Here is a 14,557-nt window from a genome sequence, read left to right on the forward strand (position 1 = left end):
GTACAAGTATTAAAAAAAAACCTCAGGTATTTGAATAATCTTCTGTAAATTTTTATTAACTGGGGTTATGGGGCGGGTTTTATCAGAGCACATCCTGAGAACATTAGGAAATTACAGACAGACTTGAGATAAGTGTCAGACAGAACAGATGAGGCAAGCCCCCGGCCATCTGAGAAACATTAATAATGTAAGATCACAGGAGACCACATCTTGGTTAGGGACACCGGATTCAGGATTAAAATGGAGCCCCGGGCGCCCCCTTGTGTTGCAAAGTAAACTTGCAGCTTCATTTATGACATTTGTTTTGTTTTGTTTGGGAAGCTGTAACCCTCAAGAAAGCAATTGTTTTCCCAAATCGGTTCAAGCCCTCTCGTCAATAACTTTCAAGGACCCTATTTGAGAAACAACTCCTACTCATTCCTTTTTTCATTCTGCCTACACTCCACTCCAGGAAACTGGCAACTTCCCAGTAGGGAGCCCATGTCTTCCCTCCTTGAAATGGGAACTTAAACAGATTTTATAGTCCCTCCTCTTCACGTGGAGCGAATGAGCTTGCGTTTTCACTGCCAAGCTTAATTCCTCCCAGCAGCCACTTCTTTCCTGCAACTTACTTGCTCCTGCCATTTCCCATAACTTCACCAGAAAATGCATTCCTCCCCCCACTCCACCCCCCACCATCGACTCTGCTGACCTGACTGGTCAACCTGCTACATCACCCTTGCAATTATTTACCAGGACAGGTTGGACCAGAAACGTAAATAATACACCTCAATATACAACAGCCCAGGCTTAGTTTGGAGGCAGAATTTCATTCGATGGCCATCAGGAGGAAACATATATACATGGAGTGGGCGGGGGGGGGGCACGGGCAGGGAGGAGGCATCTCGGTGGCAGGAGGACTTGGTGGGAACTGTGGTCATTTGTTTACTTGGATTTGCCAACTGGTCCAATGGATACGGGGTCTGTCTGCACTTGAGCGTCCAACATCCGCTTTGGTCCCTGGAGAGAAACAAAGCAGTATTTCCTAATGAAGAGCTGTAATATCAATTAGCCACAACTGCCATTTATTTAGCACTTACTCTGTGCCCAGAGCTGTGCTCAGTAAATACACCTTGCTTGCCGGTGGTAGGTAAGAGAACGGTCTCCCAGCAGAAGCCCAAGCCTGGTTACGTTACGTACTTTCTGACCAGTGCCTGGTTATGTACTTTCGAGCTCTCTGCAGTTTTGGATGACTAGCTTGAGCTTCAGTCGGTGTCTTCATCTTTAAAATGGGGGCGACACACCTCCTCTGGGAGAGTTGTTTGGGGATAAACTGAGTTTGTGCTTGTACTGCACTTAGGACAGTGATGGGGGTGCAAAGTCCCTCCACAATGACAGCCCACAGCAGTCACCCTCTCTGATGACTTTCTGACCACACGGCTCTGCTTCCTTGTCTTACAAAACCTACCACGTGTGAAGCGATGTGATCTAAGGTCTCTCTTCACCCGAACGAAAGCCCCGAGCATTGTCTGCTGTCCCCTCCCTGGTGCCCAGCAAGGGCCTGGCGCAGAGTAGCTGTTAACTGAATGTGGTTGAATAAATGCCAGGAGTCAAGTACTATTATTACTGTTTTGTTGTTATTTAACCTTTCTCTGTCATTTTACAGACAGTAAAATTAACCCTTTTTTGCCCAGAGCTCTATGACCTTAGACCAACATGTAAATAGTTACGTGACCACCGCCAAAATCAAAATGTGGAGCAGTTGAATCTCTCCCCAACCCCCAGACCCCCCTGTAGTCAGCCCTGCCCCTGGCCACGACCCTGGCCACCGTACATTGTTCGCCCTTCCCAGACATTTTCCTCCCTCGGGGCGCCATAGCAACGGGATCACAGAGGGTGGCTTTGAGCCTAGCTCCTTTCTTGTGGGTTTGAGACTTACCTGCCTTGCTGCATGCATCAGGGGCTCAGTTACTGTTGGCCCTGTTTTACAGTTCAGCGAATACAGTGGAGGGTGGTACAGTATAATACGGGCCAGTATGTACAGTAGAGAACATGTATAGTGCAGGCAGTCCACACAGGAAAGTTTCTATAGTAAAGCACTAATAGTATAGCATAGTATGATATATAGATACTATACATTATATAATAATAGAACACGATATTATTGTATAATGATATATTATACAAATTATATAATACATGATAATACACTATAGATAGTGTTGTGTAGTATAATGTAGTACAGCACAGTATAACATAGGACGGTGTATACAGAATAGTTTATGTCTGTATCTATCCAGCTATACATAAATCCAGTATGGGGAGTAGAGCACGGAGCATAGGAAATATACTACAGGATAGTAGGACCACAGTATGTTCCCTGTAGAATAGGAAACATGTGTAGGGTGGCATCGCACAGCATAGTATGTACAGAAATGGGACGAGTAGGCTACAGTTGTCTGTGTAGAGAATAACACCATAGTTAATAAATGACACAAGAATACTGTGTTGCACATACAGTTGTAAACCTCCTTTTGCCCACCCGTGTCTGGCATATACAGTGTGCAGTATGCGGAGTAGGTGACTCTATGGTGAAGGGTATATAACCTAGTGTACACAATACTGTCATGTAATACCATGCAGCAGAGCAGTGTATACATAGTATAGGCTGGAATAGGATCATATATAGTATGGTATATACATGTATCGAGCCCCTACTGTATGTAATAGTGCCCTGTTAGTCTCTGGGGCAGAGACCAGGACACGTGCCGTGTTGGACGGGAGGCCCCAGGGCTGTGAGCTCTGAACGTTTCTGGAACGCCGCCCTCCCCACGCTATACACCGCCCAGGGCACTGCAGCTTGGCAGGTAATGGTTCGACCCGAACTCTGGGCAAACACTCAAATAACAAACAAACAAGCACAAATGCATGGTTGCCTTGGAAATGACTGAGGGAAGCATGATTAGGGTCCGCACTCCGCCAGGAGCTAGAGCCCCTGGGGACTCAGCTGTAGGCTAGGATTCACCTTCCCCAGGAGTCTCCAGTTGTGACTGTGGGCGCTGTCTCATGTTGGGGTTCTACCAGATGCTCAAGGGCACAGAGACTAGACAGTGACAGGATGTCATCAGTCACAGAACTTGACTCTTGGGGTCTGACGTCCCTCACTTCTAACAGGATTTCCGGAGATGCTGTTCTGAAGTCCAAACTTGGGCCAGAGGAACCATCGCCCTCACCTTCCTCTGCCTCCTGGGTATTCGTGGGGTGGAATGATTATGAACGACCAGGTATGTTTGGGGCGGTGTGCTTCACCTACCTGCGCTGACTTTACGGCAGCACGAAGGTGGACCCCCGTTTGTTGGTGCCACGACAGGTGCCTGTGTCATCTCTTTGCCTTGCTCTCCTCGCTCCACCCACACTCCCCTGCCTCCTAGGTCTGATTTCACGTGTTTCTCTTCCTCATTTATGCATGGTCACCTTATCTTCTGAGTACTGACTCTTCAGACATTTCTCAGTTGCCAGGATTTACATTTCCCCAAACATAATGAGACATTTCCTAGTGTCCTGTTTTATTTCATCCATCCATCCATCCATCCATCCATCCTCCTCTTTCCATCCATCTCTCCTCCTTTATCCACCTCTTTCCTCCTCCATCCATCTTTCTATCCATCCATCTCATCCATCCATCCATCATCCATCCATTTATCCATCCATCCATCCATCTTTCCATCCATCCATCCATCCATCCATCCATCCATCCATCCATCCATCCATCCATCCATCTTTCCATCCATCCATCCATCTTTCCATCCATCCATCCATCCATCCATCCATCCATCCATCCATCCATCCATCCATCCATCCATCTTTCCATCTATCCATCTTTCCATCCATCCATCCATCTTTCCATCCATCCATCCATCTTTCCATCCATCCATCCATCCATCCATCCATCCATCCATCCATCCATCCATCCATCCATCCATCCTTCCTTCCATCCATCCATCCATCCATCCATCCATCCATCCATCCATCCATCCATCTATCTATCCTTCCATCCATCCATCCATCCAGCTATCCAGCAAACACTTACGGAGCATCAGCTACATTCTAGCCACAACACTGGGGAAGACAGCACATCTGCCCATTATGGGTAAGGTCACTACCCTCCCAAAGCCCCATCAATCATCTGGAGTGAGGGAGCAAAGAACCAAATAGAAGTAAAGAACGCAAAGGCTGATTAATTAATTAATGTCTGACCTGCACTCACCCCTGCCTGGGCTTCCCTGGAGGGAAGGAACAGCGTCTCGGTCACCTCTGTATACCCAGCCCGCAGGGTCAGGGTTAGAGCACTTTCCCTGGTTTAAATTCTTCAAGACTCCCCTTGGCCACAGACAAACGTCCATGCTTTTCGTCACCCCCTGTCCCCGCCGATATCTCCTCATCCTTGCTCCCTCCGTCCTAGACAGACTGATCTTCAGTGCTCTGCTGCCTCCCTGGCACATGGTGGCACCTGCCGTCCCTCTGCCTGGAACACATTCTGCCTTCAGCGGCTGCTCTCAAATCCAAGTCCAGGCCATGTCCTCACCCCCAGGCTCCCTACACACTTGCCCTCTACCTCCTAGCTCTTCCCAGACTCAGCGCCCCTGCCCCATCACCCCTGCCCCAACTGTCGCCTCCAGGCAGCAAAGCCTCTGTCCACCTGCCCTCTGCGCCTAGCGCAGTGCCTGGCACACAGCAAGTGCCCGATCAATATTGTTTGACAACCATCTGGCCAGCCCCTAGCCAATTGGTCCCCTCCCTGGAGGTGGGAATCACACTCCTGGCCCAACAGCCCAGAAAGAAATGCCGAAGGTTCACCTACCAGGCCCTTGAAGAAGCCCCCGAGGGACTGTCGCCGCTTCTCGGGTCTCCTCTGGGGCTTGTCCCCATTCTGCAGCGCGCTGGCCTCGGCCCGGGCGGCCTCTGCGCATGCGCATGCACACGGGGCCGGCTCTTTGGCTTCCTGCTTGTTGTTCCTCTGCTTGTGGGTCTCGGCCGGCGTCTTCTTGTCCTTCGTGGAGCCCTCTTTGCCCTTCTGGCTTGTTCCGGCCCCTGGCTCCGGCTCTGCTGGCCCGATCGCTCTCTCCGAGGAGTCGGATGTCTGCAGCAAGTGCAAACAAAATGCGTCTTAGGGGCTGCAAGACAACCCTCAACAGTGGGTGGCTACATGTGTTAGAACAGAGGTGTTCAAGGTGGGGTGGGGTGTCTACGTTTTCAGGAGTCCTGGGTGAAATGAAGGAAAAAAAAAGGAAAAAGAAAAATGCTTGAATACTTATTATGGTACAGGGTCAAGTAGGGGACATTATTTATTCATCGAATCATTTGTTAATAACTTCATGCCTTCCTAGAGGGCATTCTTCCTCCTTCTGGTACCGGAACCCTGGTTTTCCTTGGGGAACCACGATTCTCTCTCATCTATTCCTTGAAATTTAGGGAAAGTGATTATTGTCGCCCTGGCAGGAACACATGACTCAGGCCTGGACCATCAGAACACTGCATGTGATCGGGCTGCTGTGGTTTGTTCAGGATGGCTAACAGATTAAAAACTGAGCTATTCTCAGAGCTTTTTCTAAAACAACCATGAGAGAGTTATCCTTTTCTGTTGGGTTTAAAGATAAAAGTCTGGAAATTCCAGAGGCCCTGCCATTTCCTGGAAAAAAATCTGCTCTATAAGTTAGCTAACACAGAGAAAAGCTGAGAGATGAAGAGAGAGAGCGAGAGCAAGAGCCTGCACACTGACGGCATGAGCCATTCAAAAGTGCTCCTGGATCTATCTGTTCCTGAAGCCCACCATGCTTGCACCAATATTGAGAGGGTCTCTTCTTTTGCAACCACATGTGACTTTTTTCTTGGGGATAACTTTACTTTATGTTTATCTTGATTTCTGGTGTGGATTTGTCCTTCTGCTTCATGAAACAGTGATAAAGAAGATTATTGTTTTATTTTTAGTTTTGAACTCATATCCTTTCACGTCAAAGTGAAAAGTTTACAATCCTACTTGGTTCCTACAATTGGGAGGGACGAGGCTTTAAAATCCAAAATTCTAGAAAGTGCTGGGCAAATTACAGATAATGGAAAAATCGATGAGCCCTTTTCCCACAATTTACTTGAACTGAAATGCCTATAGGGGCCAGACAGATAAAATAAAGCCCTGACTGAGGCGAGGGATAAGAGTAATCTCATGGAAACCTTATTCCCCAAGTTGTGAAACCAGCACAGGGCCAAGGAAATATTTCTCTAGTTCAAGCAACGCTGTCTTTGATGTTAGGGATACAGTTTGGAGTAGTGGGGACTGCGGTGAACTGACTGACGCATGCCCCGTCTAAACAGTTGCTCGAACCCAGCTGAGAGGCACCGCGTGGGACTGCAGCCCAGTGTTGTCAGACCTGTTCTTGTCCATGGAGACTTCAAATTGCAATTTGTAAATGGGGACTGTGTCCATTCTTAAATATTGACTTCTAAAGTTTTAAGGCCCTATTCATGGTAAACAACCACCGCACAAGTGCCCCTGTGGGCCACCTTTGACCTGCTGGACACGCGCTTACAGCCTCGGATTCGTACAGAATGTACGGTCCCCAGGTCCAGAAATCCCACGACAAAGTGGCAGTTTCATTGAGAAGGCGGCAACCGGAGAACTGTCACTCACACCTGTGGATTAAGCACACCCCTCAGAGGGAGGTGAGAAGACAGGGAACGCTCTGGGTGGGAGGTCTCTGCAGGCTGCAGCCCCCTGCGGGGCAGAACTCCTCGTGGGAAGCAGCAGACGGCCAGTGCATGGGAGAAGCTATTCTGTAACCACTTGTTGCGAATGTTTCTGCCGGGTCCCAGCTGCCTAAGTGGTAGCAAATGCCAAGATACAGATGTTCAAGTACAATGGTCAGCCCTGAGCAGATACTCGTCTCCAAATGAGCCCCCCACCACCATGCTCTTCAGTAGGGCCAGAAACCAGTGACCCTGCTCAAACAGCTTGTTAACTGCGTTTGACGCATGGAAAATTTTAAGATGCGGTAAGTAGTGAAGAACTTAGCATCTGGTTCTAGTGTTGTCCCATCTTTGCTGTGTGGACTAGAATAAACTTCCATCTCTCGGCTTCCTCACTGGTGTGGGGATGAGTAAAGGTCTCATACCTCAAGGCAATGTAAACACCTGTGTGACACTGTGTCGGGCCCATGTGGAGTGCCAACCGTGAGGACACCCATCGTCCTGGTTGGTCTGAGAGCGAGAGGGTCCGGGACACTGAACTTACAGGTTTAAAACCAGGAAAGTCCCGGGCACATGGGTTGCCCTGGTTTAATGTCCCCAGAGGTGACTCTTCCAGAGAGACTGCGTGGACCTGTGTGCCAAATGCAGATTGGGACACTCAGGAAATCCTTGTGGAATTGAGCCCCTCTGTGACATTCTGGTCAGGACTTAAAGGACAGGAAGGAGTTTTCCGCGTGGAGAAGAGGGGGCTCTGTAATAAGAAACAGCTGAGGAGCTCGGGCTTGTCCATGTTCTGTATCTGCAGAGCCCGAGTGAGTGCCGGGCAGCCAGTGGGCACGCAACCCAGAGAGCTGGCGTGGTTGAGTCCTGCGTTGGAAATGAGGCTGGACAGAACTGAGAGCGTGCTGGCTAAACCCACCACCGAACCGAGTGTACAGGTCACTTACTTGGTAGCTGGAGTCTTTCCCATTTATTTCTTCTGAGTGGGTGGTCCCTCCATTCCCTCTCACTGACTAAAATAACAAACAGACAACGGCCTTTCAGCTACCATAGGCACAGCAAAAATGAAGACTACAAAGGAAGTTCTGATACAGGTGGCCGTGGTCACTTGTCATTGAGGTTCTGATCAAGACAAATGGAGGATGGCATGGAAGTGGACTGTTTATGAGGTAGACAATCTCCACGCAGTGTGCACCCAGAGTCTCATTAAATTCGAGTGTTGGCCTCCGGAAATAACATCGACAAAAATCTTAAACTGCAGGGTTAGGTAATTCTGGGGTAAATAAATGACGATGAAAATACCAATGTGGGAACCAGGAGGTGTCTGAACATATTGAATGAATGAATTGGTGAACAAACAGGTGGTCAAAACGTACAAGCGTCTGGTGGTAAGAGATAAATAAGTTGCCAGGTGTCCAGTTGTAAGATAAGTAAGTACCAGGAATGGAATGTACAACAGTTCCCACTGTATGGGAACATTGTGGAAAAGTCCTCAGAATTCTCATTACGAGAAGAAACATTCCCCTCCCCCCCATTTCTTTTTATTGTAGCTGTATGAGAGGATTTCTTTTCATTGTAGCTGTTAGCTAAACTTGGTGTGGTGATCACTGCACAAGGTCTGTAAGTCAAGCCTTTATGCCGTACACCTGAGACTCATACAGCGCTATATGTCAATTACATCTAAAAAAAAAACTGGAAAAAATGGATGACTAAATTAAACCCCTGGTAGCCTTCCACTGGGGACATTTAGTGGCCTTTCCTTCTTTCCCTCCTTCCTCATTCCTTCTCTCCTCCCTCCCTCTCTCCTTCCCTCTGGGCAGAGCTCTCTTTCAGAGACAGATTAGGCTACTTCCTGCTGGGATCTGTATTAAAAGGGCGATAACCACAGAAACTTATCTTTTGCAGCTGTCAGAAATAGCGGCGTTCCTGTTTAAAGAGACTGAAATTCTCCCAGAGACACGTCTTTGGAAGAAGAGTCTAGAGGCTGTGAAGTAATTGTGGTGATTTTCCAACGTGATACTGAGCAGCTTTCTGCACGGGGTTAATCTTTGTCCCCGAGCATCACAGGGGAAGCAGGTCGGGACATCGGGCCTGTGCGGGCAGATGGGGCCAGGATGTGACACCCAAGCTTTGCATATTAATGACGTCATCTTCTATTTCTTTTCTTGGGTCATGCATTCCTACAGCTTGACACCCTGAGGAATGTTGGAACCATCTCCAATGCATATGCCTCCTAGATACTCAAAATTCTAGTGGAGGTGTCTGCTGGTCGGTTCACGTTTTCTTGGAAGGAATGAAAATGTATTTTGATTTATGCGTCAACCCGACTTGGCCACGGGGTGCCCAGACATTCTGTTAAATGTTATTTCGGGTGTGTCCGTGAGATTGTTTCTGGATGAGATTAACATTTTAATTGGCAAACTGAATAAAATAGATTGTCCTAGTCAACGTGGATGTCCCTTATCCAGTTTACTGAAAGCCCAAATAGAATAAAAGGCTGAATAAGAGGGAAAAAAAAGAAAATGTATTTGGATGGGGATCTAGTGCAACTGAAGGCGAGGTTCACAAGAATAATTGGGGCGCAATGTTAGTTTAGTGTGAGTACGTCAGCATCAGTGTTTGCTAGATCAGCCTCATCCCATGAATTCAGGGAACTGGACCGGCTAGGAATTTCCAGGATAAACAAAAGCTAGGAGTCTAGACTTTGTGTTTTACCAAGACGCTCACTTGAAATGAAATTGGACAATTCAGGCAGAAGTACACAGAGGAGGTAAGTCTCGTTTGAGTGACAAGGACCTTCAGAACACTGGCCAAGCTTCATGTCAGTGTCAGGTTAATTCCTTTCCTGTGCCTTGTCATTTCAAGTAAGGGAATATCAGGTTGGCCCAAGACATAAGAATGATGTTTGCACAGGAAACTCGACTAAGGAGCCACCGAAATGGAGCTTGGGTTGTTCTGTCTCCATTGGTACTCAAAGAAAACCAGCCCCCAGGAGCACAGGAAGCTGAAATTCCATAAGAGAACATGGAAGGGGTGGGGCTTTGGAATCAACAAAAGCTTGAGTTTGGCTTTGCCAGTCGGCAGCTCTGTGACCTTGGGCAGATGGCCTAGACCCTGAGTCTCCCTGCCCCCACCCGTGCAGCAGGGTGGCAGGAGTGTTCTGTTAGAGGGTTTCCATATTAATCAGTGGGTTGATACACATGCTGTGTTTATTAGCACAGTGCCAGCCATGCCATTTGCATGCAATGAATAAGTGGTAGCTATTATCATTATTACTATTAATAACTGAGAAGGCAGATTCCCCTTTAAGGGGAGAAAGGAATGCAAGGCGCTGGTGAGGACAGAAATCGCCCAAACAAAAGCTGCTTTCAGAAACCCTTCCTTAGAGAGCAGCTCGGTATTCCTATGTCATACTCAGGGGAGAATTAGAGATGGAGAACTTTGGCTAGAAAACTCCTGTTTTATAACTACCATTACAACCCTCTGTCTTTGTTTACTGCCAGATAGTGTAAATTTCAACAGGCTTTCTTAGACGTATTAGATTGACTGCAATCAACAAAAAACTCTTGATTTCAAATCCTCATTTGGGCCTTTGCTTTGCTCGATATCGAAGCCCACCGCTGTCTTCCTCGCCTAATGGAGTTTCTTACGAAACTCATGGTGTAAGGAGAATGGAGGAGGATTAAAGTTAACGTGTGTGGCCCTAGTTCGGAGGAGGAAAGCACCTTCACAGTACAAGGTGCTATTAATAGTGACAAATGGTAAGTCCGCGTCTCCACATTCCTATCTAGCGCCTTTATGAGCTCATCTGCCTACCTGTGTTGTGGGGACGCGAGCACAGCCCTCTGCCCCCTCGCTTAATAAAAATACACTCACGCTTCCACTCTCCAATCTCTTGACACACAGTTGAATTAATGCACAGAGGAATCCTTTTTAATTTAGGGCAGGACAGATGTCGTAGCTGTTCCTTGCAATGATCGTGAAAATCTGCAGGAGCCCACAGGGTTTTTGTGGTCTATCTGCGCCGAGTGTGACAAAATGGCTTGTGTGATGCTATTTTCTCTTCCCTGAAATGAAATGACTGGAAACAAGGATCTCCTTCCTCTTTTTACTTTTATGAGGTTAGTTTCTGGGATGGAAAAGCTCCCTTTCGAAATGAACAGGGCAATGCATTTATTAAAAATAACCACTCAGCCAAGAGTTACTTCGTGGTGGGGTGGGAAACGCAATAGGTGAGGGAAACCTGGGGAGGCAGAGACTGGAAGGTAGGGAATCAGTGATCTGGTGAATGGGACACAGATCGCAGAACAAGGGGGATGCAGTTACAATGGAGTTGTCTCTTCTATCAAATCAACGATTTTTAAAAAACTATATTTTGTAACAATACCTAAGATCAGTGGAAACATTCTCTTACTTTGCTCCACAAACAAACAAACAAACAAACAAACAGCCCATAGTGATGGACTAGGTCCTGTCTCTATTTTCAAGCCCTTAAACCAGTTATTTCCCCCTTCCTGCATCAATACAAAGACTTTAGATTAGTTTGGAGGCCGTGAAATGTAACCCGAATGTCTTTCCTCAAATTAATTGCTGGAGCTGACGTCCAGGAGTCTACACTAAGGGGATATGAACAGAGATGCATAAAAGCAGGGGTGCAAGGGGGCTCCTGCAGGTGAGTTTAGCAGTCAGGGTCTTGTGTGGAAGGCACACGGGCGTGCTCACTGAATATGGTGGGGAGTTAAACATAAACGTCTGGTTTCTGCATTGGGCTTTATTCTCCGTGAGGACAAGAACCAGGTCTGTTTATGCTCACTGCTGTATCGCTAGTGCCTGGAATAAAATGGGCACTCAGTAATTATTTGTTCAATAAGGGAATGAATGAAATGCAACAAGTTGGAAACAAACCAATTGCCCATGAATAGAGCCAATGGCGAATCAGAGAATGATAAATCCGGACAATGTGATTCGATGAAGTTGTTACAAAGAATGAGGTGGCTCTGTAGCAGGGGTTGCAAACTCAAATACCCACAGGGATAGGGCCAGGAACATAAATGAATAGGCTGGGCCCGGTGTGACAATAGGGAGTAGTGGGGATTGTGGTAAAACTGGAAAGCCAAGTCTTCCATGGATTCGAATTAAGCACGATAGTAATATAATGTTTTAGTGACAACAAAACAGAATGCGTGACAAGGATCACTAGGATATCTGGAATTTTAGGGGAAACCCCAATAATAGTGGGAATGTTGGCGTTTACACATTGAAAGAGACCACGTTCAAGCTCCCAGGCCCTTGTATTGGGCCATAGGAACAATGGCCGATGGGAGACCTGACAGTAAGAATCCACTGAAGTCTGCTGTGGAAAAAATGGGTCCTTTCCTACCTCTCTCCCCAGCCCATGGAGTATCAGTCCCAAAGGCCTTTGCTCCCCAGTTTGGTTTCCCTAACAGTTCAGACTTACCCAGTTTCCACTGCTAGAAAATATCACCAGGCAACAGCTAATGGGTAGCTCTGCAGGGTGAATTGAAGTGATGTGGGGGCTCATTAGAATGTAGGGGTGGTTTATACGTCTCTCACGATTTATTTGGAGTCTCTCGCATTTTCCTCTCCTTTACATGAAAAGTATCATGTTGGTTATTTCGAAGCGACAGTCATTCTGCTATTGTATCTCTGAACCCTACTCAAAAACAGGATAGCTGCATCCCATTCAGTGCCACGAATTTAGGGATCCCATGTGTTATGTAGGTGGGTTTCCAGAATCAGGCCCAGTGTTGCTTTCCTCCCTGACATCGGGCACATGTTGGCTTCAAAAAATCTCAAATCCTGATTCCCACGTTCAGTGCCAAATTGCAGAGTCAGTGGCCAGGAATAGAGATGGGGTTCCAGGCACACAGGCTGCCCACTCCGTACCCCACGTACCCTACTCCATGGGGACCCCACAGCGAGAGGAAAGGATGCCTGTCTACGATGTCTCACGGAGTTATCTCTAACATGTCTCAACTCCCACTGGCCAGGGTGTTGTGTTCGGTTCGGATTTGTGGACCAGGGAGGATTCCTTAACAGGTTGGGCCCGTGCAATTAGAGTTGCTCTCTCAAAGGATTAAATTCCCCAACACTCCTGAAAACAAAGGCCCACTGTAATGAAATTCTTGTTTTTCATTAAAAGAGAATTAAACCGATGACCTTTCCTATGCATGTTGGGGGAGGCCATATTACCCTGAACACGCCGATCTCGTCCTACGTGCTTTTGGGTTTTGTCTTCTGACTGATTCGGGTTTTAGTTCACTGTATTACTGAAGTTCTTGGATCTTTAGATAATTAATATGTGTGACTCTTCTTCATAGACCCCATACGATGTCTTTCCCACATTCTTTCCATTCTAGATAAACTAAAACCACAGCAAATTCACCCACTAAATTATAATATCCATTATTAGGAAGTTAGGTTCTCGTTTCCTTATTTTAATGATTTACAGGCCAGCGTTGTCTAAGTTGGTGACACTTCCAACATCAATATGCAACTTCAACTATTTATTCCTTAATCCTTTAAAAATGCCTATGTTCTTTTTGCCCCTAAATGTATTTTCAAAGGAAACTGCCTATAATTGCCAGAATAAGAAAAACAGTATTATTTGCTCCATGCATGGGGACTCTTTAAAAAAAAAGAAAACAGAAAGTAGGCAACAACATTGACCTCTAGGTGCACACCACCGTCAGCCCACACTTGGGGCCCAGGGCCAGCCCCGTATTTGTTAAAAAAGGCGTTAGTAGAAGTTAATGAAAGGTCATGATATATTAGCAATGAACTGAGACTTTCTGTATGATTGAATCCGAAGTGCAACAGGGAATTTTCTCGCTGCCCCACCCCTATGCATCTATACCATCTACAATCATATCTCACACGCGCGTGACACGGGGCTTTACTCTCAGAAGCTGTGCCGGCTTTGCCCGTTGTTTTGTAGCGGAAGCAAGGGGCTTACCATTTGTCTGAGAAACGCCATCAGGGGGGTTCTCGGCGGTTTGCGTTCTTCTCTTCTGAGTGTGACTTCCGTGGGTTCAGGGCTGGCCTCTCCCTCTTCGCTGAGATCCACCGTTTGTAGGGCTGAGTCCACTTCCTCAGACTTTATAGCCTCTACTGGTGATTCACACACCACCTGGATTGTTTTGCCAGGTAATAAGACAGTGAAAAAAAATTCCCCCCAACCCTGTTTTATAAAGTCCTGGTTGGCCCCTGGTGCACCTGGTGAAGACAGGTTGGAATCTATGACCATTTCCACGGAGGCACAACCGCGTCTTCAGGAAGCAGCACTCTCAGCTGCCAGACAGACGGACTTAGAGGCAAACTCCCTGCCCCACGAATGTGGGGCTTACACAGGAAGTCGTTTTTTGGGACTGCCCTTCAGAGCATGCTCAAAACTCCTTCCATCTAGAAGGCCCACCCCTACGGTCCTCGTAAAGGTGAATTACACCTGGCCTGCGTACAGATCAGGGTGATCATTCCCCTAGGGGTCCAACTTTAGAGATGGTAACCATGACAACCTTCATTCCACATCTTAGGCCCCCGAGACTGCGGAGAGACTGTCCTCCACGCAGAAAGGATAATGTGAAAGCCACTCCATGGATAGAGAGGCTCCTCATTAACTCCTTCCCGCCGCACCCCAGACCAGTCATTTGCCCTTGTTGCTTGACTGAATGAAGTTCATGCTTTCAGAAGAGAAATGAACTTGGCACGAAAACGCTGGCTAAGTTGCTTATGGGCCCCAGCAGAGTGTCCAGTGAGCTCAGTGTCCCTTGAACGTCTGTGGTGGGAGAGCGGGGCAGCCATAGGACCCAGCGGAGGT

The 14,557-nt window shown here is 47.3% G+C and overlaps 1 protein-coding gene across 1 annotated transcript in view; it reads right to left on the reverse strand.

The window, feature by feature from the left end:
• Nucleotides 1–334: 334 nt before the first annotated feature.
• The window catches only part of BCAS1 (brain enriched myelin associated protein 1), a 73,433-nt gene continuing 59,210 nt past the window's right edge, over nt 335–14,557 (reverse strand). The window contains exons 11-14 of the mRNA XM_037133661.2: nt 13,697–13,870; nt 7,668–7,733; nt 4,841–5,119; nt 335–999 (exon numbers count right to left, since the gene is read on the reverse strand). Coding sequence (XP_036989556.2) covers nt 925–999; nt 4,841–5,119; nt 7,668–7,733; nt 13,697–13,870 — 594 coding nt within the window. The 3' untranslated portion in view covers nt 335–924. The remainder of the gene's footprint in view (nt 1,000–4,840; nt 5,120–7,667; nt 7,734–13,696; nt 13,871–14,557) is intronic.

This window comes from Artibeus jamaicensis, unplaced genomic scaffold, assembly GCF_021234435.1.
Source record: "Artibeus jamaicensis isolate MK-2021 breed Jamaican fruit bat unplaced genomic scaffold, CSHL_Jam_final contig_685, whole genome shotgun sequence".
Lineage (NCBI taxonomy): Eukaryota > Metazoa > Chordata > Mammalia > Chiroptera > Phyllostomidae > Artibeus > Artibeus jamaicensis.